This window comes from Neopsephotus bourkii, unplaced genomic scaffold (assembly GCF_033783945.1).
Source record: "Neopsephotus bourkii isolate Nb327-2 ecotype Australia unplaced genomic scaffold, CSIRO-AGI_Nbou_v1 NB_234, whole genome shotgun sequence".
Taxonomy (NCBI): domain Eukaryota; kingdom Metazoa; phylum Chordata; class Aves; order Psittaciformes; family Psittacidae; genus Neopsephotus; species Neopsephotus bourkii.
The window spans coordinates 4,969,008-4,995,583 of record NW_026900744.1 but is presented as its reverse complement, the minus strand read 5'-3'; the positions used below and the strand labels follow the sequence as shown (position 1 = coordinate 4,995,583).

The 26,576-nt window shown below is 51.8% G+C and overlaps 1 protein-coding gene across 3 annotated transcripts in view; it reads right to left on the bottom strand.

The window, feature by feature from the left end:
- The window catches only part of PIK3R3 (phosphoinositide-3-kinase regulatory subunit 3), an 80,206-nt gene that overhangs the window by 28,372 nt on the left and 25,258 nt on the right, over positions 1–26,576 (bottom strand). The window contains exon 1 of one of the 3 annotated variants that reach the window (XM_061344972.1): positions 3,769–4,511. The exons of the other annotated variants lie outside the window; for them this stretch is intronic. Coding sequence (XP_061200956.1) covers positions 3,769–3,874 — 106 coding nt within the window. The 5' untranslated portion in view covers positions 3,875–4,511. Of the gene's footprint in view, positions 1–3,768; positions 4,512–26,576 lie in introns of those variants that run through there. 3 annotated transcript variants of the gene reach the window in all.

Sequence of the window (26,576 nt, the reverse complement as noted above, 5' to 3'; positions counted from 1 at the left end):
AAGGTATCTTTCATCTAGCTTTAGGACAAACACTTACTCTATTATCTTCCCACAAAGAGAGCCCATTCTGCACTAGTAAGCCTACTTCTAAAACTCGTGGTTTTCTTCATAACCCACACAATGAAAGTAACCTCTAAACTGCAGTTGAGCCAAGTATCTTTGCTGACATCTGTATCTCAAATCCCAGCGGAACACTCTTACTGATTTTCATCCAACTGTGACAAAATGTATTCAGTGATTACACATTTTATCATCAGCACAATGGATAATATATCACACATCTACAGAGGGAAAAGACATTACTTAGCCCTATCAATTAGAAGCGAGAAAACACAAAGGTAGTAATGCTTTTGGTGCTCTAGTAACTTTTGCAGTCAATTCCACATCCTCCATTCAAAAACTTAACTTCTGGCAGTAACAACTTTTTTCAGACTGGAACGGATGTTGTTAAATAAGAACTAAATTCAATCCAGTAACCTTTTTCCTTGTCTTTTCAGACAGCAAGACCCACAGCAGGAACAAACATGCAAGTGAACCCTGACAGCCAGTTTCCTAATGCCAGAACGACCATATGATGCTGCTATGGCCATAATACTCTAAATTAATCCTGGTCATAAAGTTTAGAAGCTACTATGTTAGTAATATGCAACTGATGGTTCCAGTTTTGTCTTTAGACAAAAATATATTAAGTTGCAACTAGTATATTTGCCACATATAGATCCTACCTTATGCCAGTGATACATTTTATTATACATTTATACTTGCAAGCAGAAGGAAAAAGCATTAGGTAACAGGAGTCACCCCGCTGTTTGTCACTGCTGTTGCTCCTGTATTAGTTGTACTGCTCTAAGGCATGCTTTCCAAGGCTGTCAGAACTGAATCCCTAGTTCCACTGCTCTATTTAGGAAAACTGTCCCACTCCTATGTTTAGGACGGATTAAAAGCTACCAATCCCTTGTTGCCTGCCTCTGCTAGAGCTGGAGAAAACTCATGCGTGAGCAAGGCATTGACTTCATTACTACTTTTGAACTTTTGAGCAAGCTGCCTAGCAGAGAGGCTTCAGAACCTGCTCTGAACATCCACTTGCACCTACAATCCTGGATAGAAAACACGAGCACACTGATCAGCTGGTGCAGGAGCACTGAAGCTTGACAGAAGCTATGGCTGTGCTGCAGGCTGCCTGCCATCACAGGGTTTTATTTCTGCATTATTATTGGGCCATGCTAAGGTGGGTATTGAGACAGCCTGCCAAGATAAATTAAAGAGCTACTGGCCCTTAACAAGAAACAGTATCCCCATCGTTGACTTAGAGGTTACGGGTGACACCACGCATTATGTTCACCTTGCTTTTGTCTTCTGCCTCAAGTTTAGATGCACTAAAATGTAATCACCAACAGTCATGCGTGATTTGAGCCACTTGGCTCCCAGTATCAGTCGATGCCCAGCACTGCAGCATAAAGCCCAACCAGGGATCTCCTCGCACAAGTTCTGTGAACAAAAGAGCGCGCTGCCTCCTTTGGCAGCGGGGACACTCGCTGCATATTGTTAGTTTGTGCGCTGCTGAGAAAACATATTGCCACCATTCAGCTGCTCAGGAACTCCAGACACAGAGCAGGGGAATGCTACACTGAAAACCTTCACAAATTTTTGTTGGAGCCAGGCCAAATGGAGTTGTGGTTGTTACCGGGTGCAAATGCAGTGACTTTATCCCAAGGCATGCCGAGCGTTTAAGTGCTCCAAATAAATTCCACCACACTCCCCTTAGGGATGACCTATCATCCCAGACAAGAAAATGCTTTCCCACCCCACCACCTCTGGATGGAGTTAGAAGCAGGCCACCTCTGCCACACTCTCCCTCTTTTCCCCTGCAATTTAAAAGTTATAGTTCTACAAAATCAGGACGCACACATGGGATTCACCTCACGCATCATTACCAGCACTAGCTTTTCTAGCTGAAAAATATGAAAGGTAAAGTTAGTGAGCACTTCAGAGACCAGCATGTAACATTAAGTCCTTTTGATAACTGGTGCTTGGATCGTGCAGAGCCCTGATCCCTGACAATAGGGCTCCAATGATGGAAATACTGCCATCATTAATGACAGAAATGCTGCTTCTTAATGTAAACTTAGGCTGCATGGCTGAATTCCTGCAGAAATACTGGAAAGTTGTTTTCTGACCAGTTCAGTCAGGCCAGCCCTTTTAGCAGCCTCCTTGCACTGAGCCATTCAAGGGGCTTTAGTTTTTCTAACACCCCCCCCCCGCCAATTGTTTGAAGTCACCTACAATGGAGCTTGGGTTTTTGTTCACTTGATACAAGCAAATACAAATACTAACCTCCTGAATAGTTAAAAGCATTTACAGGAAAGCTATCCTTTGAAATTCACAGAAGCAAACAGATTTCACTGAACTTCATGCTTTCAGGAATAACATCTAAAAATAGGTAGCGTCAGCTATGCAAGAATTCAGTGTAGTGGCCAGTATTGTGTGCCTGAGAGATCTGTCCAATTTTTGAAGCGTCAGTTACCAAGGGAAGTGAGTACAGGTCCTTGAGATCCAAAAATCTCAGGACAATCGCCTCCTCCTCTTTTAATTAAAGTACCACATACCTATGGAGAGGAAAAAAAAGAGCTCACTGCACTGAAACAAAGGGACTAAACCACACTTGGAGATACAAGCTGCGATTCCAGCACAGACTGAAAACTGCATTTTGAAAGTCTAGCAGTACACGCCACGCAGAAGATACCACTTAGAAGTAATTATTTGTTATCAATTTCTCTGCCAGCTATGATTTTGAGTGTGTATTTTACTGTAGCTTCTTGGCTGTGAAGATCAGAAACCAGGGAATATAAAGGCCCTTCAATCCTCTTACTGCTCTCACCCTGTTAGACTCTTACAGGTAGAGATATGGTTTCACCAGTACCCATTTCTGCTTTATTACCAAAGACTCAACCTCTTCTTCTCATAAGCCTTCCCCCTCTCTCTTCAGGCACAAAAGAAACTTTGTCCCATCTGAAAACTTCAGGCAAACATATTTCTACGTTTTCAGCACTGGCAATCCATTAAATGAATAAGAAGTTGTATTAAACCCTTTTGAACAAGGTTATTAAGCATTATCAAAGTTACAGTGCCTCCAGGGATGGATTCCAGCCTGTTCCCAGGTCTTATTCCCCCAGCACCAAGACCCAGCAACGGCACACACCTCATCTGTCAATGCTGGAAGAGAGCTAGCGAGAAAAGGGGCTCGGAGACTGCAAAAGCGATTAAACTGGAACTGAATGGAGGTAGGTAAATCACTACCATCAAAGTGTTACAGGCGCATAAAGGCACACAGGTGAAGAGGCTAATAAAACCACTTCTCGAGCAGCGAATACAGCCGAATATACGGTTTTCAATAAAGGCTTAAAAAAATAAGAGACTCGAGAGAGGGGCTGCGAGCAGCTCCCCTCCTCCTGCCTCTATCCACCTCGCAAAACGCACCATAAATCACAGCTATCCTCTCACACCCCCCAAAACCCCCTCCACCCCAGTATTACAATACTTTCACCCAGGAGATTGCGGTTCAAGTCCCTGGAAAGTTTATGCAAAGTTTAACTACCGATTATTTGTATTTTCCCCTTCCCCTCTGCAGATTCCCCCCCTCCTTCCCCGAACGGGAAAAGTCTGCAGGGGGGAGGCAGGACGGGCAGGGGAGGGAAGGCAGGAATGAAAGGCAGTCCCGACCCCACTGCGAGGGGTGCCGGGGCAGGCACGCAGGCTCCAGCTCCCTACCTGGAGGGTCCATCTCAATGTAAAAGATCAGCTCAGTGGAATAGGGCATCATCACTTCCCTCCAGTCCGGGTCATCGCGGTCCATATCCCACACCGTGTTGTACATCGCGACAGCCGAGTCCCGGCAGGTTTACGAATAAGAGGTTGGCTCTCTCTTTTAATGGAGAGGGAGGGGAAAAAAGGGGAGGAAAAAAAAGCCGAAAAGAATCCACCCCGCTCTAAAATAATACTTTTAGGGGAAAAAAAAATTTAAAAAATCACAAAATTAAACTTAATTAAAAAACCCTACCACACAAGCCCCCTCAGCAGCTGCCCTGCAGGAACTAAGATAGGTAGTTATACATATATATATATATATAAAAATATACGTAGAGAGAGTGCTTTTTGTTTAAAAAGACACCTTTCCACAGAAAAGCCACTTTCCTGAAACCTCTCTAAAAATCGCCAGATTCGGGGTCTTTTTTAAAACACCGGGCTGAAAGCAGAACAAAACCCCCTCACAAAAGCCGCGGGCGGGGTGGGAGATGTGAAGAAGCGGGTAAAAAGGGGCGATTTCAGTCTCTGGATGAATTCAGTCCGCCGGCTGAGGAGGAAGAGAAAGGAGCGGCCGGCGGGCAACAATAACGGCGGGCGTAGAGCCCGAGCGGGGCGGGCGGCGCTGGGGGCCGCTCGGTGCGGGTCGGCTCAGCGCTGGGCGGGCAGCCCGCGGCGTGTCCCGCCGTGCCCAGCTGTGGGCCCGGCGCGGCGCAGGCTGGAGCCGCTACCCCAGACGGGTGCGGCGTGCGGCAGCGCCGGGCTCGGTGCGGTGCGGCCGGCCCCGCTAGGCTTCATTTTAAGAGGCTCTGAGGGGCCCAACCGTCGCCAACCGCCTCTTGCCGAGGACGAGGCCACGCCCCCAAACCGGCGCCGCGGGGGCGGGGCTTCGCGCCGGCTTTTTAACCCCTTCCAGAACAACGGGGTTGGGGGGGGGTTGCTGTGAGTGTGTGAGCGGGCGCTTCCACAAAGCCAGAGGAGGGGGTGGGCAAAAAACCTCACCCCTCTTCCCGCGTGCGTGACATGCCCACAAAAGAAAACATGGCACAAAAACCAAATCTTATTTCCAAGCTTTTCTAACTTTTACCCGGCTCCCGTTCTCCACTGCCGTCGCTCCTCTGGCCGCTGTTTCCTAGCCCTCTCCTCCCCCCTTCTGAGGAGCGCAGGGGAGGTGGTAGGTCCCTCAGCTGGCCTGTCGCCAAGGGGCCGCTGCCGCGGAGCACGCGCGGGGGGGACGGGGCGGGGGGGGAGCCGAGCCCAGTTGCCAGAGCTGCTGTCTTTGTCTGAGGGAGCAGTGAGCGCCAGGATTGGCAGAGGGCTCCGGACAGCCCACCCAATCAGCTGGCGGTGAAGCCGGCCGGCTCGATGGCGATTGGCTGGGAGCCGCAGTTACTAAGCGGGACAAAGGAAGGCGAGCCCTGAGGCGCAGAGGGGGCGCGGGGCCGAGGGGGGGCGCGGGTGCCCCGATACCGAGTCCCGGCCAAGCCGCTGGGGAGATGTCCCCTGCCCACAGCCACGAGGGGTGCATCCCCCCCACCCCCGCCGGTGCCCCGCAGTTCCGGACCTTCCTGCTAACCCCCAACCAGGGCCGGCCCCGCTTTGGGGGCTGTGGGAGCGGCCCGCGGCTCAGGCCCAGCAGGCCATTTGCAGGTAGAGTCCCCGTGTCCGGCTGGGGCTTAGGCGGGCTGAGCTCACTGCACTGCCCGCAGCTGCTGCCAGACACACTGCCTGTCCTCCCTGCCTTGCTTGTGCAGGTCCCTGGCATCCCGCATAACAACCTGAGAGACGGCATCATAACCATCCACTAACTAGAGTGTGACCCTAGGGAAACCGAATGCTCGTTCTAGAGACGTAACCAAGGGGGAAATAAAAGCAGAAGGAAAGGCACCAAACCGTGTGGCAGCTTCTGACAAGCTTTGGGGTAAATTTGAGCTGCAAACAAACCCAAAACTGAACCTCAGGCTGCTTACTAGCCACATCCCGATAGCAGCTACAGCCCGCAGCCCACAAGCACCGGCAGGAGGCAGAACTGCAGCCAGCTCGGCAGTCAGCCTTGGTCTTAGCGCGGGGAAGCATCCTTAAAGAAAGGCAAAATGACAGCTGTTGAGAAACCCAGGAAAAGCCCTTTCTGGAGACTTCGAGCCAGTGTCGTGGGCACGAGGGCAGGCGAGCACCTTGATCTGCTGCGGAGATGTCAGGGACCGTTAGAAAACTGAGCGCTGAAGTTGCCTGCTTTATTTGCACTTTAAAAGCATGGAAGAGTAAGCTATGAATAATTTCTCCTGCTTTAGCACTGAGTAGACAGCTCCTGAAAGTGTACTCCTGGCTTCAGTGAACCGGAGGGTGACTGCAACACTGAGTAACTGAAAGGCTCTACCCGAAGTAAGAGTATGTGGGAAGAGGATCTGAAGGTTGCTGATATATCACAACTTTCATGGCAAGCAATTGGGAGCAGCACTGCTCCAGTAACAGAGTTCCTCGAGGGACGGACAGCTGCAGAGGAGCACAGGGCTTTGATTCAAACGACTCACTGGGTATAAATTCGTTTTATATCCCCACCCACAAACTGATGAATCCACAGTAACCAGATCAGAGTCCTTTTTTCTTTTTTTCATTGTTAAAATAAGTGTCTTGGGCTGATACAACATATCAGCTCGAGTTTGCTCCAAGCAAAATGTGTTCCTTGGAAGCACACCCCTCTGCCCCAGTGAAATCTAAGTTGGTTCCATGGGTACAGAATACTGATAGTGTGTGTGGCAGGGCTGTTCTGCAGCCCACAGGGGTTGGGTGGTGAGTACAGGTAGAGGTGGAGGTGCCAACACTGCTTTGCAGCTCCTGTGGACCCTGCCGACCCTACTGCAGTCCCCAGATTTAGATCAGCAGCTCTGGTGGGGGGAAGGAGGATGCAGGCTTGGGTTGAAATTCATTTTCCCCCTTCCTGCACCTCATTATAAGTTCCACCCACATAAGACCTAATTACTTGGCTTTTATGCTGGCAAAGTGGATTTCATCCTTGCTGTTTCCCATGGTGGTTGCCTTCATTTTCATGGCGGCACTGATGGTTACAGCTTATTGATGTTTTCACTTTAGTGATTTAAAGCAGAATACATTTTGTTATTAGTGCTGGTTTCTCTCATTGCTGCTTTAATCAAAGATGCAATTTAAGGCAAAGGATTGTGTGTAATGGTAAACAGTAGGATAATGCCTTGAGAGAACAGAATATTAATGTGTTTTTATTTCTCAAAACTCTGCTTATAATATACCCAGAATTACTTGGCTCCCAGCATGCACACATGGGGTGCTCCCTTTCTTGCTACAGTGCCTGCCTTGCAATAGGGGCGAGTGGCTGTGTTCTGAGAGGGGAGAGGGAGGCACTTACACACTGCAAAATTCCCTCTGCCCATGCATCCCTCCTTTATGGGTGCAAAATCTAAGCATCCAGCATCATGACAATGCCCTCAGAGAACAGATGCTCAAGGTCTGGCCAAGCACTAGATCACCCCAAATTGGGAAAAGCCACATCCAAACACTGAATAAAATAATGGTGATAATGACAACACTTGAGCAGGGGCCACAGTGCTCAAGAGAGGGTCCTGGTGCCCCACACTGTGTCTGACAGGCAAGAAGTGAGCACAGCGTCTGCTGCCTCCCTGACATCCCTGCGTCCATGGCCATGCATTTGCTCACTTTCATTTCCTTGGATCTGACAATTTGCATTTCAAGGGAAGATTAAATATTGAAGTTTTGAGCGCTTCCATGTGCTTCAGGAGGAGCCGAGCGGACCCGCGCTGGAGCAGCCTGAACACAGAAAAGCCATTTGTGCCAAACTGCTTGGTTTCCTCTTTGCCGAGCCATGATAATGTGATATCCGACAGCTGAATGTAGGCCACAACAGGCTTTTATAGTTGGAGGGGTGGAGGAGGGAGGGGGGCCGAGTCCACAGCACTGCCAGCCAAATACACTAAAATGATGAGGGATTTTGGGGGCAGGATGGAGACTCCTGACCACTCCTAAGATCCCAAAATGAGCTTCACCTTTAGCACAAGCTCAGGGCCTGCTGGAGGAGAGCTTGTAGAAGGCAGAGCTGTGTTTCTGTTGGATGACTCCCTGGCCAGCAGTAAATACAATATGAAATTACTAGCCCTATGCTGGGCAGACACTGGGATTTGTGGGGTATCTGTTGTAATTGGTGGCCAGCTTCCCATGGGGGCAGCTGCATCTTGCAAGTAACAGCATGAGATCAACCAGTCATGGCAGTTTGGTTTAATTAATGGATTACTCCTGCGTGTTTGTCACCTCCTGGTGTTGAGGTGACAAGGGAGGGCAGGAGGGTTGGCTGCTTTGGCTCAGACACTGTGCTGGGGTCTCAGGGCACTGCAAGCTAAACCTGGGGCTTGCTGGCAGGGGAAGAGGTGGTGGGAAAACCAGAGGTTCTACCCGAGCCAGCGTAGTGCTAGCAGCATGGGGACAGTGCAAGCACCATCTTCCCCTTTGAACTGTACAATCTGAGCCCTGAAAATACCCAGAGACTGCAAAGCATTTGCCACCAGATTAAGAGTATTAACCCTTGTGAGGGTGAAGTATCAGTGGTTTCCCTCCCCACACCCTCCTGCACCTTCAGATGAAATGTAATAAGTGTTTTTAACAAGGACCGTGCTTCCTCCTCTTTGCTTTAGATTCATTTTATGTCCTAAGAGGCAGCAAAGCAGTCGCCTTGCTCCACCCCAGATGCGGCTGCATTTCTGTGGTGAGGAAAAACTCTGGCAAGTGTGCCCGGGTCGGGTGCTTTGGTTTGAAAATTATACATTGCATTAAAAACCTGTATTAAAGAATAATATGCGGTTTACAAAAACATTCAAATGAAACACTTCAGTGTTAGGAAGTGTCTTATTTACAGCTGTCGGAGCAGCTTGTGCCCTGGTCCCTTCCGTGTCCGCACGACGAGGCAAGAGGTTGAAGCAGGGGCTCACGTAAAGGTCGTAGCACAATGCATGCACACAGTAGTTGAGTTTGTGAGGCATCATACATTAGGCATTTCCTAACTTAAAAGCACTTGGCTTTGTGTTGTAAACAGCATTCTTCTAACATAGGAAACAGCATTAAGAAAAGAAAAAGATCATTTAGATAAATGTCTACGGCTGAGGTTATTGCAGCTGGACCTGAGGTATTCCTCAGTGAGCTTTGGACTGGCCTTTCCTCACTGCTCCAGAGGTTTTTGCCCCAGAATTGCAGGCGTAACAGTCGGGGCTAGAGGTGGAAAGACAAGAGGAGGTGTGTGTGGCTTTTGCAGCCAGGCAGCGTGTGCCAACCCCACTGGTGTTTGGGGGGGCACACGTCTGTGCTGAAGGGTGCCCAGGGATGGATGGGTGTGCAAGGGGATGGGCACCTGGGGGGGTGAGGGAAAGGACATACTGCACTGAGCTGGGCTGAGTTGCTGCTTTGGCAGACAGCACCAGGCCAGCTCTTTAGAAAGTTCACGTTCAGTTATTGTTTTGACAGGCTGCCAAAGTTTTCCTGAGGAATGCAGGCAGCAGAAGGGAAATGGCGATTTTCAAACTTCTCTCTTTTCTTTTTTTTTTTTTTTTTTAATAACTCAGCCAAACCAGAATGGAATTTCATGGGAAAAATGAAAGGTACATCTCTAGCCTCGAGGCATCATTGCTGCCAAATTTCAAAGGCTGGCTGTGAACAATGGAGGTGTCAGAGCATCCCTCATCCCCAAAGCATCACGCTTTTGCACTCACATGTGCTCGCACACACACTGGGAGCATCTTCTCTAAGGGTGAGTGCTCCCACCGTACACTCAACACCCCCAAAAGACTGACATCAACCTATAGCCATTAAAACCAAGCATATCTGTGGCGTAAAGGCAGAGACAAAGCCAGATTGCAGCTGATTAAACGTTTGCAACTTGGCCTTGTGAGGATGCTTAGGTGCTCTCCCCAATCCCAACCTGCAACCATGGGGAGACCCCTTCTCCCCACATACCCTTCATAGTGAAGGGTATTCACTATGACATCCTAGAGCCACAGGGTATTTTTGCAGGTTTTCCTACCCCTAGGAAGGGCAGGAGGTTCCAAGCTCCCCTCCTCCTCCTCCATGGAGCAGCAGAGCAGCCGGTGATCCAGGCTCCGGTGCTGCGGCACCCCGGGGTCTGCGGGGCTGTGGAACTGGGCTGGGGCGCTGCCAGTTACCTTATATTTTCCAGTACACTAATTTCTCTTGTCATCTTGCCAGTGACAAAGAGAGAGAGTTAAACAGAGCAATCCATTAAAGAAGCAGCCTGACAGACCGACTGTTAAGGGTTTCAGTGATCCCCATTTACAATGCCTTGAAAAAAACTTCGCCTCAAGCAGCTCCAATTACAGAATTATCGGACCACACTCCAGTCCCTTTGTGCACTTCGCATCTCTGTCATCGTTCCAGGCCTCTCTCTACTTAGTTGCTTGGAAATGGTGAGCAAAATGGAAGGAGACTTGTAACAAGTTCAGAGAAATTAGAGCAGGAGGAAAAAGAGAGAGCAAAAAGCCACCCCCCAGTTCTAATGTCCTGAACCAGGGCATTTTTGTAATGTAACACTCTACAGGAATCTAAAACATTTTTCACTTCCTCTATTCATTGCTTTAATGCACTGGAACTACTTGCTCAGATTTTATACTTTTTTACCCAAGGAATGTACAGTAACCACTCTGTAAATTCCTCAGGTCTGATTTTAAGAGGAACTGTAGAACTTTATTCATGGAGGAAAGAAATAATCCCAATACCTTTATGCAATAACTCGTTCTTTTTAATAACCATGGCAGTGTATGCTTTGATCACAGCCAGTGATGCAAGTGGCAGGAGATCAACAGAACGTCTAAGAAAAGCAAGGTCTCATCCCTGCTTTGCTGCCATCCCACTTGCTGACCTTCAGGCTGAATTGCCAGCACTGGTTTGAAGGTGGCACCATTCCTGGTAGGAGAAGTTCTGGGAAAGCCCAGATGAGTGGTCACGTTTGCAAATGCAAAGCTTGAACTCTATAGATTTGTTGTTATCATGAGACAATAACCCCCAACACAATAGATTTCCTGCCCTAAAATGCAAAACTGAAGGGTTTCCTAACCCTTCACCCATGGCTTGAGCCAGGCATTGTCACCCATGATGACGTGGCTTCTTGACAATGGTCTTTATGCCCCCAACCAAATGTCACTTTCAGCAAACTTTCCCATTCTTGGCTCTCAAACTTTACCATCCCATAGCTAGTGTTATCTTAGCATTAATACCCTCATATATCCATAACATGTTACCCCACAGCAAGAAAACACTCTCCTTTTCTCAGACAGATTATCTAGTTTCCCAGAGAGGAGAAGTGAGTGAAGCTGTCCTGTGTGCTGCTTAGGGTCAGGTTGAGATCAAGCTTTGGTACTAGTGCATGAGTGAATGCTGGCTTCACTCTAGCCCTAAACAGAAGGAAGTTTCTCATGGCTGAGTCCCCTTGTCCCTGTCTCTTTCTCTGGGATGCAGTGGAACTGACCCATCGCTTTTCAGGTCTAGATCAAAGGCATCCTTACTCAGAGCTCTGCTCAGCCACATAAGGAACTCCCACCCAAGATTTTGGGTGGAGATGGAAAGTGGGAGAAAAAAAACCCCAGTAACAACGCAGGATGCTCTTATGGGTATTGAAAAGTCCATCTCATTCCTCATTAATTACTTAGGCCAAAAATTCAAACGTCGGCAGCACGTTGGCAGGGGTTGTTTTCCTAGCAGTTATCCACATGCAATTCATGCCTTGGAAAAAGACCCATTTACCATCATGCATTGTTGCTTAGCTACACGCACTTTCCCTCTAAGTTTTCCCAAATGGAAACATGGCTCTGTTTGCTTTGGAGATAATTTTCCCTGGCTTTCTTTGCTTTACAGTAAATAAGCACGAGAAGAACAGCCTCTGAACACTAAGCAGGGAAATAAAACAAACAGCACTGTGTAGGGTAATAGTTTAAAAACGAGCACATGAACGTGATGCCTTCCTTGTCCAGCCAAGGTGATGGGCAGGGAGGGCTTGAGCAAAGCCAACTTGCACATCAGCTTCAAGACCTGTTTTGTCTGTCCTTTGTATTAAGGTTCTTTCCCTCCTGAAGATTTCCAGACCCAAAGGGGGAATTCTGTTGAATAATGCTGGGTTCCCAAGAGGAGAGCATGAATTCCCTGGAGGACAGATGGGACTTCAGGACACTGACAACTCACTCTGTGTCTATACTGCCATGCTTGCCATGTGGAGACCTAGGCATCCTCTAGAAACATGCAGGAAGAACACCTCCCTCATAGCTGCAAACCACCACACCACTTTACACCACCAGATGAGACTTCATCACCGTTTCACAGGACTTGGTAAGTCCTGGCTGCAGTGGCATAGCTGTTGGTGGGCACACACCAACAGATCAGCCATCGTGGTGTGGTGTTCATCTTCCCAGCACACCAGGTAAATCCTTTGGCCATTTGCTAGAAGCCTGAGCCAGCCAGTGCCTATCCTGCACAGATGTCCTCCAAACATGCAACAAATCCAGAGCATTTGGAAGGCATCAGCTTTACTGTGTGCACAGAGGGACTGTGCAGCACTTGTGTGGCTGGTCTCCTGCCTCCCGGGAACATTGGTCCGTCTAAGCGTGTGCCTTAGGGCTAAGCTGTGCCGGCATGATGCTCGAGCCCAGGATTTCCAGATGTCCGGCAGTTCTGTTCCTCAAGGATCAGCCAAAACTTGCAACTTCATCAGATTTTATTGAGGACAAGGTTTTTCTGGGTTAAAAGATAGCTGGGTCTCTCTCACAACGTGTAGGTTGGTAGAGACCAAAGTGTAAACCCTTTTGTTTCTCAGTGCCATGAGCACGCACAGCACCTGAGCACTTTGCAGAGTGCAGGCAAAGCTGGGAGCTGCCAGAGAGCTGTGTGCCTGCAGCACCCAGGAGTGGGACATGGGTGAGCACTTACCTTGCCTTCTGCTGACAAAGCATAGAATGTGTATTGTCTCCAAAAAGAAATAGGGGAGAGACAAAGTAAATAGTGTGATACCGATTACCAGGTCAGCTTACTGGTCTAAGGTTTAATACAACAGTTTCCAGGCCAAGAATCTGCCAGAACATGAAGAAGGATATTGTACCTATGCAAATCCCAGCCAGTGGGTTAACACATCCCAGACACTGCATGCTCTCTGAGAGCTGCCAGCACCTGGAGAAGCTACCCTGACTGCCCCACTGTGTGGAAGCTCTTATCTTACTTGAACCAAATGTACACAATACAACTTTGGTTTAGGTGATACCTCCCAGATGAACAGTCTCTTAAAAGGGCTTTGAGGAATTAAATGAGAGAGAACAGTAGAAGGGGCAGAGGCAGGGAACGAGAGAAAGGCTTGCTCTTGCACTACAGGAGGCGAAGTTGGTGCATACTAAAACCACTAAACAAGGAGCTAGGAGCAGAAATAAATGGGTTACCAGGCTCCCTGTCACCAGGGGTACCCAGAGATAGTGGCTCTGTCCCAAAGCAAGTAGCCACTTCACTGTCTCCTGTATCCCTGCAGCAAGGATGGGGATGCTATCACCTGCAGATGCTGTCTGGGTCTATGCAACTCCAGTTAACCTGCCCCCACCTCCATACACACTGAGCTCATCTTCCTCATCCTCATGGCACAGTGCCATGGCCCTGACTTCCTGCAGTGAGCAGGTTTGAGCACAGATGTTCTGGGGAGCCTAGCAGGTGATGGGATCAGCCAGTGCCCTCTCCTTCCCTCTGCCATTGCATTCCTGCAACTAAGGTCAAATCCTGCTTCTTGCACTCCCCTCTGGTCTCTGCAGTTGATGGGGAGATGCCAGGTCCCTCTTGCCCTTGGAAAAGGGTTCAAACCTGCTCTTAGGAAGAGTGTCTCCTACCTGGAGTCATGGGCTCCTGCTGCGGGCAGTGGCAGGGAACAGGACATGGCTGATGCAGAAGGCAATGGGAGGACCAGCACAGTTATGCTTATAGTATAGAATCACAGAATCATAAGATGGTTTGGGTTGAAAGGGACCTTAAAACTCATCCAGGTCCAATCCACTGCCATGGGCAGGGATACCTTCCACTAAAGCAGGTTGCTCCAAGCCCCTGTGTCCAACCTGACCTTGAACACTGCCAGGGATGGGGCAGCCACAGCTTCTCTGGATGACCTGTGCCAGTGTCTTACCACCCTTATAGTAAAGAATTTATTCCCAATTCCAATCTAAATCTACCCTCTTTCAGTTTAAAACCCCCTTGTCCTATCATTATATGCCATTATATGCCCACAGATCTCAGTGCCACCATGCCATTAGAGGGAAGGCAGGACGGATGGCCGAAAGCTGCATCCATCACTGGCTCACTGCAGGCTGGGCACCTGCCGTAGGTCCTGGAACAGAATCAGTCCAAGGGCACTTTTTAAGAATGGAAATTCCTCTGGGTTTATTGTCTTTGAAAGCCTGGAAATGCCTGTTGCTCAGAGGAACGGCAGGCAGGCAGGATAAGGGTCTGGCAGTACTTCCCCTATGCCCCATGTCCTTCCTGGGTACCCTTTGGGGCCCAGCCCTGCTGACACCCGGTGCCCCCCATAGCTGGCTTGGAGTTGAGCCTGTGAAAATCAAACATCAAAAGGGTTCTTTCAGCAAGGGCTATTTCCACATCAAATGCCTACCTCCAGTCCTGAGCCACTGGGGAGAGAGCTCTTCATAAAAGGAGAGGGAAGATTAATATTATTTTTCAAAAGTATAATGGGAGGTTTCCACTCCCCGAGCACTTCAGAGTTGGTTTTTGCACAAAGCCAGAATAATTCCAACCCCAAAGGAGAGAGAAACAGAAAAACACATTAGAGAGGGTTCCGAATGCCTGAAAAAATGGTGGGTCTGAATAGAAACATTCATGTCACTGTGACCTTCGGGGCTGGAGGAGTCTGCCACTGGGAGACCCTGACTTTCCTATGGACATCCCGTGTCCTCCATCCCCACTCTCCATGGAAAGAAAGGCAGCATGAATCGCGGCCAGCGACTGGCCGGCATTGTGCCTGGACCGCGGCGCAGCTCTGCCTTGGAAAGGCACCTGCGGCCTCAACATCTTCCTCTTAAAAACATGCCATAGCATCTCGGGGGAACCACATCCCAGCAGCCTTGACAGCGAGTTTCTGCTCTGTGAACATGAGCCGTTGGGCCAGACGGGTGTATAAACAATTATTTGATCACTTCCACTGCAGGAACCAACTTGAAAAATAGCTCCGATTCACAAGCCTGCAGCCTGGTCCTGAAAAACCAGACTAGGAGCAAGCTCCCACCCTGGAAAATCCCTTGCCTGTGTCTGTTGTGCATCCTTTCCCGTGCTGGGAAGGGTTGAGCTGGCGATGGCATGTGCTGGGGCAATGTCCCCAGGCTGCTGGGTCAGCATCTGGGAGGTGATCTGTCCTTGGGCGACTTAGTGCCTTGCTTGCTTTCTGCTTCTTGGCCATTCAAGAGACAGGGCTGAATCTATTGCCAGTGTGTTCTTCACCATCCCCTGAGCTTGGGGTGGAAATGTGAAGTGAGATGGGGGACAGTCCTGTAGCCTCAAGCCTCAATGTCACTGGTGACATGGGTGATATGGGAACCTCAGTGCTTTTCATTTAGCAGGCGGGTAGGGAGAACATCCTGGTGGGTAAGGGAGAATAAAATGTGAAACATGATCCTGAGGGCTCAGAAAAGCTCTTCTGGTTAAGCCAGATCTTGCCTTTTCCCTATGCTTGGAGATACCCATCCATTGAGAAGACTGCAGCAGGCATCTTCACCATGTAAATCCCACTTTTAGTTGTACTTAGAATCATAGAATAGTTAGGGTTGGAAAGGACCTTAAGATTATCTAGTTCCAAAACCCCTGCCATGGGTGAAGGTGCCTGCTCCAGCCTTCTCAATGGATGGGTGTCTCCAAGCATAGGGAAAAGACAAGATCTGGCTTAGCCAGAAGAATTTTTCTGGGCCCTCAGGATCATGTTTCAGGTTCATCCCCTGGACCCCATAAGGGCAAAGATTTCACATTCACCCAGGAAAGCAGAAAAATCCTCCAGTCCCTCTACTGGAGATTGATGGGACGGTAGCAATGGGACAGAAGCAGCAAAAGGGGGTCTGAGGAGTGGTTTGTGGGACCAAGCCAGCCCCAGCATCCTTCCTCAATGGCTTCCCTGCACACCCAGAGCCAAAGCAGAGGGGTGACAGCAGACACGGCTCCTCTCCCTGCGACACCGTCTGCCTCCGGGAAGGTGGGGAAAGCCCTGGGAAAGCGGCTTCGTGCTGATGACGGGTGCTGACGTGCGGTGGATCAGTGCTGGGAAAGCCAAAGGGCGCTCTGGAAATGGGAGACGCCTGTGGCAGACGGCTGTGCCAGTAGGATACAGCCAGTTTGCTGCCCGCGGGACTTCAAATGCTCTGCCCAAAACAACTTACTCAGATTTACTGTAAGCGGCAGCCAGGCCATCTATAGCTTGTGGTGAACATACCAGCCCTGCCTGCAGAAAGCGCTGCGGAAGCCAAGCTGGACCCTTGCCCGGCAGGCTGGAGGAAGGGAGCAAGGGGGCCGCTCCACAGCACTGCCTGTCCTGGCCTCTGGCCCACGGGAGCAGCATTTCCCAGAGGCTGCTGCTGACTGGAGAAGGCATTGGAATTCAGTGGGCTGCTTGTTAGAGAGGCAGCAGGAGAGGAATACAAGTGGTGAAACAGGGGTGGGCCCCTCGGTGTGTGTAACACACACACATGTGCACACACAGATGTGCACACACACACTGGACCCCCTCCTGATGTAGCCCATCCTGCCTGCAAACCTGCTGCTCTCCATGCACAGGTCCTGATGGCAGAGCGTGGCTTCCCACCTCATAGCCTCCGAACACAACTGTTTGCCTCTGGTCCAGAGCCTCCCAGTCTGTGTGCCAGATGCCTTGGGAAACACCCACCTAGGGCTGGGTGTGGGAAGAGGAGCTGTAAGGGGGATGCTGCTGCAGGGACAGGATGCTCTGGTAAGGTCATGGAGCTCGTGATTAGGGATGGCTTATTTTCCACTCACATCAAGGCTAGGTCGCTGTGAATTCAGGGCTGCCAGTGAGGAAGGAAACCTGGAAGGCTCTTCTGACCTGTGGTCCAGCAATGGCCCTTCTTTCCCTCCCGCTCCCACAGCATGCAGTGCTGTTGGTTTCCAAGGGGAAATTCAGGAGGTTTTTCCCCTGGGAAGGGGCTCTAGGTGAGCCAGTAGCTGAGAGGATGGCAGAGCAGAGCCACAGCTTCTGATATTCAGAGACTGTGTGGGTTAAGACAGGCGGGTCTCATTGCTGCACATGGGCACCACTGCTCAGCCCTGTGCCATGCAGAGGCTAATGAAGTGTGGCAGAGACAGGACCCCTGTGCTTCAGTCCCAAGAGGACGTATCTTCATCACCCAAAACATCTGATGACCAAATTGTTCTTGTTCTCCATCAACAATCCCCATCCCACCATGGAGCTGGTTGCAGGCTGTCCTCATGTACCTGGTGGCAGGGGGTAAATGTAGAAGGTGGCCTTGAAGCCTGCCTAGGTGCCTTCAAAGTACTAAGGGCACCTTTGTCATAGGATATCAGATGTTTTCTGGATGCTGGCATGCAGGAGGCAGGAGCACATCACCAGAGGGGACCCCACCTGCCACCCCAGCCCTATGAATACAGTCCCCACTGAGACCCCACAACCAGATCAACTCATTGCTACAAGACACATCCCAAGGGGCAGCAAACCTCTCGGTGGGGCTGGGACCCACTGGGGGGGGGTCAATGTGCTCCCCTATCGGTGTAGCCACGGGTCCTGCTGCAGCCAGGTCCATTGTCTGGCTGCCCCATTGTTGCTGGCTGCAGGTCCCAGTGCCAAGTTTGGAAACACCCAAGGTGGATTCTCTCTTGCCAGGCGCTTTCTGCCACCCAGCTTAATGCTTAATGATGATGCTGCCAATGTTAACCCTGGATCACTGGTTAGAAGCTGCTGTGACGCCCTGGGGACCCCCCAGTCTCCCGTACTGTTTCCACTGCAGGGAAAGCCCCAATCCCAGCAGAAACCACTTGAGCAGCAAAGCAAAGGCACGCAGAGCCTGGGAACCCCCCTGCTGCGCCCTGCTTCCAGCCTTTGTGCGAGGATCCGGGGCGGTGGTGGTGGCACGGTGGTGGCCATTGTGTCACCCTTGCACCCCTCCGTGCCCTAGGAGGTGCTGCCGGATGGAGAGGGACCACGCGAGGTCTGGCCAAGGGGACACGTTGTCCCCTCCAGCACAGCCGTGCCGGCAGGGAAGTTTCCGATGCTGCTGCATTCCCAGAAGCCAGGGGAGGTTCCAGCCTGGGCTCTGCTGTCCCCGCTCATGCTTCCTTGCCGTCTCTGCCTGCAGACCTGGCCCTTGGGGCTTAGCACTAGCAGGGTGAGACCATGGGTGAGCAGCCATCTGGGCCAGGCCCTGTGGAGCAGAACTGGGATCCAGCCAGTGCCGGTGGTTGCTCCAGCCCTTCTCCTGGCCCTTATCCCAGCTGGGCCGTCTTTACTGTTGTATTGCACCGGCTGTGGGCTGCCACAGAGCACCATGCTGCCTGACACTGTCCACCCACATTGCATCCATGTCCCCCTGTCCCAAAACATCCCACTGGAATCCTGTAATGAGGCACTGCAGCCTCTGGCAGTGGTGGGCATCACTCTACCATGGGATGCCACAGGGACCAAAGGCTGGGAGTTTTGCTTCTCCCCTTTCTGGCATGGAGGTGAAGCAACCTTCAAGGGAATACTCATAAAGGGATGGATCCTGCTTGCAGGGATGGATCCTGCTTGCAGGGATGGAACCTGCTTGCAAGGATGTATCCTGCAAGGGAATACACGTAAAGGGATGGATCCTGCTTGCAAGGATGTATCCTGCAAGGGAATACACGTAAAGGGATGGATCTTGCTTGCAGGGCTGTATCCTGCAAGGGAATACACGTAAAGGGATGGATCTTGCTTGCAGGGCTGTATCCTGCAAGGGAATACTTGTAAAAGGATGGATCCTGCTTGCATGCAGCCACTGTGCTAGTGCCCACCAGCAGGCATCAGTGTGGTCTGAGGACTGATGGGCTTGATGCAGCACAGGCAATGGAGGATGTGACTGCTCTGTCATGGGGGAACCTGGGACACCAGCCAGGGGTGCCGGGAGTGTGGCTGTATCCTGTAGCATCCTCCCCCTGCCTGCCCCAGCCACCCAGTGCTGGCTGTGGATGTTCTGTGTTCTGCAAGGAATCCAGCTGAAAGCAAGTGGGGCTGTGCCTGCAGGTGCCTGCTCCAGAGCTCAGCTCCTGCTCTGTGAGTTTTAACCATAGAATCACAGAATGGTTTGGGTTGGAAAGGACCTGAAGATCATCCAGTTCCAACCCCCTGACATGGGCAGGGACACCTCACACTAAACCATGTCACCCAAGGCCTCGTCCAACCTGGCCTTGAATACCACCAGGGATGGAGCATTCACAACCTCCCTGGGCAACCCATTCCAGTGCCTCACCACCCTCACAGTAAAGAACTTCTTCCTTAGATCTAACCTGAACTTCCCCTGTTTTTCTTACAAATGTCCCAGTTTTTGCTCTGCACAGGCTCTGACCAGCACTGAGCTCCTAGGGACTGAGGGGCTCCCAGTGCCTGCCCCTCTCCTGCCTGTGGGACTGGCAAATTGAGCCTGACCGTGACCCACACAGCCCTCCAGAACCAGCCAGGCCCTAAACTCTCTCCTCTGCAGGAAGAGTTCAAGCCTTCCAGTAAAATCTGGGAAGGAGTTAGCGAGTCTTTGTGGCAGGTGGATTAGAGGCAGAGGTAAATGCTTCTGCTGAGTGTAATCTGCCTGGTTAAAAGCTCAGCTCAGTCTCTTTCACAGCATTGTCCTTGCTTCTTGTAAGTATAGAAAACACGCTTGCAAACAGGGATTGTTCCTTTTGCCTATTAAAGCCCCAACAGTGTGGGGTGAGCCTGTCACCCTTCTCCTCCCCCCAGGATGGCATTAGGGTTTATTGCCACCCTGCTGGTGCCCTCTTCTCCAGGCTGGGGTTGGCGCTGGCAGCCTCTGATCGTGCAGGTGCAGCAGGAGAGGGATTACAGCTCATGGGGCCGCGGGTCAGGCCAGGTGAAGGCAGCAGAAGTTCTTGGTGTTGGGGAAATTGGGCTGGGGGCAGAGCCAGGGCCCTCTTTCACCCCACAAGCCAGGAGTTCCTTCACTTCCATGCCCTGGGGAGCCTGCCTAGGTGAGGTGGAGTTGGGAGAGATGGGCACTGGGAGGCTGGGGCTTACTGTGAGTCATATAGGGACCCAAAGCAGATATAATTATGATAACTATATAAAAATAAGTAAGTTACCTGGGTCTTCCTGAAACCCCTATTCAGGAGGTGGCATTAAGGCAGGAGAAGGAGGGTGACCTCCCTGCCCTGGCTGTCCCTCCTTATGGCAAGAGCATCCCTGGGGGACCTGTCCCCACCATCCCCTGCAGGTGACAGAGGACTCCCTGGGCAAGGCTAACCAGCACCCACATGCTGGCCCCAGGAGCTTGTGTATGCCCTGGAGAGGGTCCCTTGTCCCCAGGGCTGGAGTGTGCTCAGATGACCTCTCACTGGGATTATGGCCAGCGTGAGAGGTTCTTACTGGGAACATGAGGCAGGCAGAAATGGGGTTTACCAGAGATTAAGGTATTTTTCATGCATTTAAACTAGTCATCATGAACCCAGAGCTATCTAGGAGTTAGTGACCTGGAGCATAGCACCCAGGGGACAGGGGAGAGGTGGGGGGGAGAAGCTAATACCTGCCCTTGTTCCACCCCAGGGCTTGCAGGGAGCAGGGGGAAGATGCTCACAGAGTCTTGAAAGCCTGCAAAGCTCCAGGGATAACCTGTGAAACCCAATTTGGGGAGAGAAGAACATGGGATACACAACCCCATTGAGATGCACGCTGGCAGGGGAAAGGATGGAGGGTTTGGGGTGGACAGCAGCAAACCCCAGGGGTACAGCAAGGCCCCGTGCCCTCTCTGGGGCCAGGACAGAGTGGTGCATCCCGGGAGGCATGAGTTGCTGGGTGGCTTCAGGATCTTGTTAACCTTAATCCTCCCTTGGATTAATGCTCAGGGGAGCTGGGGACAGTGTTTAAACCTGCAGGAGCGAGCTCTCTTTGAGTACTTCCCTGCAGTGGGGCTGGGGGGGACAGAGGGCACGAGGAGAGGGGCAGGTGGTCCTGTAGCCTAATCTGACATGTGGCTACGGATTTTGTGGGATGTTCCCGGGCTCTGCCCTCCCTGGGAGCAAGTGGATGGGCAGCATGGTGCCCAGCTCCATGATGGGGTCACATCAGGTGAGCAATGCTGCTCCAGGAGGCTGCTGCTGGGTCTGGCTCTGCAGGGTCACTGTGGGTCAGAGCAGCGGGGTGGAAAGTGTCTGCGCTTGGAAGGATGCTCTTCTGGGGGGAGGTCTGCCTGGGATGAAGGTTCTGGGGTGAACGTTGTATTCACAGTATCACAGTAGGTTAGAGATTGGAAGGGACCTCAAAAGATCATCTAGTCCAATCCCCCTGCCGGAGCAGGAACACCTAGATAAGGTTACACAGGAACGTGTCCAGGCGGTTTGAATGTCTCCAAAGAAAGACACAACCCCCTGGGCAGCCGTCCAGTGTCCGTCACCCACGAGAAGAAGTTTCTTCTCAGGTTTAAGTGGAACCTCTTGTGCTCCAATTTGTACCATTACCCCTTGTCCTTTCATTGTTTGCCACTGAGAAGAGCCTGGCTCCATCCTCGTGACACTCCCCCTTTATATATTTATATACACTAATAAGGTGAAACCCCTCTCTTGGGCTGAGCTGGTTGAAGAAACATGGGGCTGTTCAGCCTGGAGAAGAGAAGGCTGCATGGAGACCTCATAGCAGCCTTCCAGTATCTGAAGGGGGCCTATAGGGATGCTGGGGAGGGACTCTTCATTAGGGACTGTAGTGATAGGAAAAGGGGTAACGGGTTAAACAGGGGAAGTTCAGGTTAGATATATGGAGGAAGTTCTTTAGTGTTAGGGTGGTGAGGCACTGGAATGGGTTGCCCAGGGAAGTTGTGAATGCTCCATCCCTGGCAGTGTTCAAGGCCAGGTTGGACAGAGCCTTGGGTGAGATGGTTTAGTGTGAGGTGTCCTTGCCCATGGCAGGGGGTTGGAACTGGATGATCTTAAGGTCCTTTCCAACCCAAACTATTCTATGGTTTCCATGTGGCTGAGCTTTCAGCCTGGCAGTGTGAGCATGCTCAGGGATGCTCAGATCCTAGCCACACAGACCCCAGACTGACCCCAGACCCCAGCAGAGGACTCAGCATTAGGAGCCACCCTCTTCTGCAGCCACCAGCCATGATGTGGGGCTTGCAAGGCCACTCAGGGGCAGAGCAGCCTGGCTGGCATCCAGACCACCCATCTTCAGATCATCCCCAGCTCTATCTCCCCACCAAAGGAGGTAGCAAGAGCCACATGCAACCCTCTGTGACACCCCATCCCAGGCTGCCAGGGACCCCACACCAGGTCCTCATCCCCAGCTGAGCTGCAATGGCCACCTTCTCCCTTAGAGGAGGTTCCTATCCCTTGGTAGCCTGTGTATAGTTCCCTCCTGAGCATCCCCTGCTCCGAGCTGTTGTGCCAGGCAGCACAGCCACCAGCATCCCCTGGACCCCAAGCACCAGTTACATCTCCTTCGCCCCTCTGCAGGCTTGGATCCTCATGGGAATCTTCTGCTTTATGCCTAATCCAGCCCATGGCACCATGCTCTGGGGCTGGCACAACCCAAACCTGCCGCCTGCCCCAGGAGGGGGCCACAGGATGTTATCACCCATCAGACAAGGCCAGTGTCACCTTGGGTGCCTTGGGATGGCCTTGCAGGCACTGTGGGTGCTATGGGCCTGTCCCTGGGGCAGCATGGAAGAACGGGATGTGCTGTTCTAAGTGGCGTCTTAACTAGATCTGATCCAGCCTTGCAAAGCCACAGCGCCTTCAATTCCCTTAGCACTCCAAATCTGCTACTGTGCATCTAAGCGGATTATTTTAAATACCCCATGATGGACTGCTCCTTTGTAATATAATCCAGCCCTGTGTGTCCCATTCCCCTCCTATTTGCTGTGATTTAGCAGCAGCTGTGACAGCTAGAAACTTCCCCAGCTTCTCTTGCTCCCTAGGAAACATCCCTTGTAACAGCCCCTTCCCCAGCATCCTGCTCTGACCCACACGGATGGATCCTGATGTTGCTCCCTTCCGCGCATCCTTAGCATGGAGCCTTTCATGTCTTGGGATGAGGAGTAGCCATAGGATGTGCCGCCCAAGAGCTGCTTCATCTGTCCCCAGAGCTGAGCCCCTGCACTGGCATTGCCCCACATCTTGGGGCCAGATCCTTGCAGAATCCGGCTGCTTTCACCCAGATAAGAGCCGTGCAAGAGCCCTTTTGGGTGGGTTTTGACAGTTTGCAGGCCTCTTGCTCAAGCTGTCTCTGACACCTCAGCCCTGCCATGAAATCAGCCAAGGCAGCAAGCATCCTGCCTCCTGCTCCTGCTGGAGAGGGGATTTGGGGAGGAAAAGGCCGGCACAGAGCCCACCCAGCACCGCTCTCGGCAGCGGCAAAGAAGCCGCCACTATTCCAAGTGCTTCCCTTTGGGGCTTGTCTGATTAATGAGGGCTTGTTATTTCCAAACTGTTTGAAATCATGTTTATTTTATCTGCCGCCGGATTCCTCTGACTCAGGGCTCATCGTTAACTGCCAAAGATGAGTGACAGATCCCGCTAATTACAGCTAATGATGGCCTTAAAGGAGCTCCGTGCGCGCACGTGTGTTTGTGTGCACACATGCCAAGGGCCATTTATAATTTAAAGTGGGGAGAGTCGTTAGCATAAACCGTGCCGGGATTAATTGCAGAGAGCGGCCTCTCCAGGGAGGATGCTCACCGAGAGGTTGTGGTTTCAAGCGCTGGATGCTGAGGATGGTGCAGGCGGTCCCAGGCTGGGTGTCAGCCTTGGGGACACCAAATCAGAGCCACCACATAGGAAGTGGTTGGTGCAGAGTCACTGAGCAACCAGTGGGGACAAGGGGGACCTTGCTGACATCCACCCCTTGGCAGAGTTCTGGGAGGTCTTTTCCAGTTGGAAGAAGCACTGTGCCCAAAATACCCAGTTCTGCCCCAGCTTCCATGGGAACAGGCAGTGAGAGCACTGGAAATGCTTTTTATGGCCTCCCTGTGGACACAGTACTGCAGGAGCACAACCCCTTACTAGACACTGGAGACCTCACCTGGAGACTGGCGCTACACTGCTTTGGGAAGAGAGCTGTCCCCACTGCAGACCATGGGCAGTCCATCCCTGGTGTTGCTTTTACCTTTCTCCCCAGGAGGGAAAGAGGGAGGATGGAGAAGACAAGGGTTTACCCAGCCTTGGGCAGCTACAGGAACTCATGGACAGGCAGGCAGCCGCCCATGGCAGGGCTGATGGGGGGACTTCCATGGCCAGCACAGCAGGGTTTGTTCCAAACCCTTCCCTACAGCAGCTCTCCACTGGCCCAGGCTGATTTTCACTCCCAGAGAGGGCACTCAGGGGCAGACTCACGTGTCCCCAGCTCCATTCACTCACCCTTCCTCTCCTCAGGTGTCCAAGCACTACCCTCATCCCTCTCCCAGCCCTGCTGATGCAGGCCATAGAAGAAGCATCCAGAAGGAAACCAAAAGCTGTTCCAGATGGCAGAAGGCTCAGCAGAGCAGAACAACTGCTCCCCAGCCCTTATCTTTCTGCAAACCAAATCCACCCTTCTTGGAAAGAAGTAATTCAAGCTCCTCGGCCTTGGCGAGTGGGAAACGCGGAGCACCGGCGCCAGCTCCCTGTCCTGCAAAGTGCTGCTATATCGGTCTCTGCTATAAGAAGGTCTAAATTGGAAGTGATGGCAGCAGCACTGGGATGCCAGGATGGACTCTGGGGCCAGCATGAAGGGGTTTCAAGGGCTGGATGTGCTCAGCGCACAGGGATGCCTGCCAGCGCAGGACACTGCAGTTCTAATCCTACTAAAAGCTGAGAGGAAACTACTTGGATGAGGGCTGTTGGCTGAAAAGACCACATTCAGGTTAAGCCTGATGGCTTGTGAATTTGTCTTGGGTCTTTGGAAATGTTCTGAACCCCAAAACGCTCAGGTTTCTCGTTCTGAAACATTCCAGATGTTTCTGTTTAAGGCTCTTGCAGAAACAGCTGTCAGAGGCTGTGGAGCAGAGCTTCCCTCAGAAATGTGCAGCCCATCAATGGTATGACTGCTCCCAGAATGGCCCAGAGGGGCTGTCTGGGACAGGGGGAGTTTGGACTGGTGCTTTTTAGGTGACCAAACCCCTGTTACTGGGAGTTTCAGCCCCTCTAAACCCCGCTCACACAGGGGTCCTGGGGGCTTGTGCTCTCCTGGCCCTACTCTTTCCCCTGGCTGACTTCCTTTGCCATCTTTCTCCCTGCCTCCTTGCAAAGCCCTCTCCAGGCCACCTTCCCCATAGGTTTCAATCCCAATGTAGCAGCGCTGGAAGGTGACAGGAGAGATGCTCTGGAGAAGCCATGGGCTGGGAGGTGGAGGCACTGGCGTTGGTGACCTCAGGCACATCAGTCTGGGCAGTCCCTGTCTGTGGCACACAGAGCCACAGTGTGGAGATGGGAGGCTTTGAGATCCCCCCAAGTGACTTTGGGGTGAGCAGAGCAGAACAGTCTCTCCAAAGCCCAGGTGAGACGATTTTCCCTCTGTGCCACATCCAGAGAGGGCTGGAGCCATCCGAGATGTAGGCTGAGAGACAGGGCAAGCCACCATGAGGGTGTGGGCATCACGCTGTGAGCCGCCTGCTCAGCAGCATGCTAAGCCCTCCTCAAATAAACCCCACGATCACCATCACCCAGCAAAAGAGCCCGGTTGCAAAGAAAACAGGGAAGCAGCTGGAAAAATAAAGGCGCTGCCATGGCACTGTGCACGCCAGGTCGGAAATTTGGGATGGTGCCGAAGCACAGCCCTGGATACTCCTCCTAGGGCATGGAGGACTAAATTGGGATGGAGAAATTAGGGGTGCTAGAGGACACTGCTGACAGCACTGGGGACAGGCAGCCAGGACTTGTGGGCCCTCTGGGTACTTGGTAAGAGCGAGGATGCTCAGAGAGGATGCTCAGCAAGGATGCTGCATGAGGTTGAGTGGTCTGGGCACAGCCCCATGTCTCCAGTTGACAATGCAGTGTTAAGCTGCTTGGTGATATGCCAGCCTCTGTGGGTACCCCAGCTCCTTCACCAACTGTGCTCCTCCCCAGATGCCTGAAGTACCCAAAACCTGGACAAATCTGCTCAGTGACCACAAAGCGTGGCCGTGAGCTCCCAAAGCTCTTCGTTCCTAAGCCCTGGCCATAAGGCAGTGACTTCTGATGAAGAATGACTGGAGGTGAACTGAGCAGACACAGAGAGAGAACTGGAAGGTCACCAAGCCTTGAGGTCAGGATAAGAGGCAATGCCAGTGCCTGCCTCCCAACCCTGTGTGTAGTACTGCTGGAGACTGAGAACCACAGACTCCTTGCACTGCTGCCCTAGGGGTCTGGTTATCTCCAGCATCAGCCAGCCTGGGGGCAGGAGCAGGTCATGGCAGTGATCCCTGCTGTATCTGGCACCTTCTGGGATTAGCTCTGCGGCATCGGCAGCAGCTCCAGCAGCGGCTGGGTAGGAACAGATCCACACAGATAAGGCAACCTGAACCCTGGGGACAGTGAACCAGATTCATTAATCC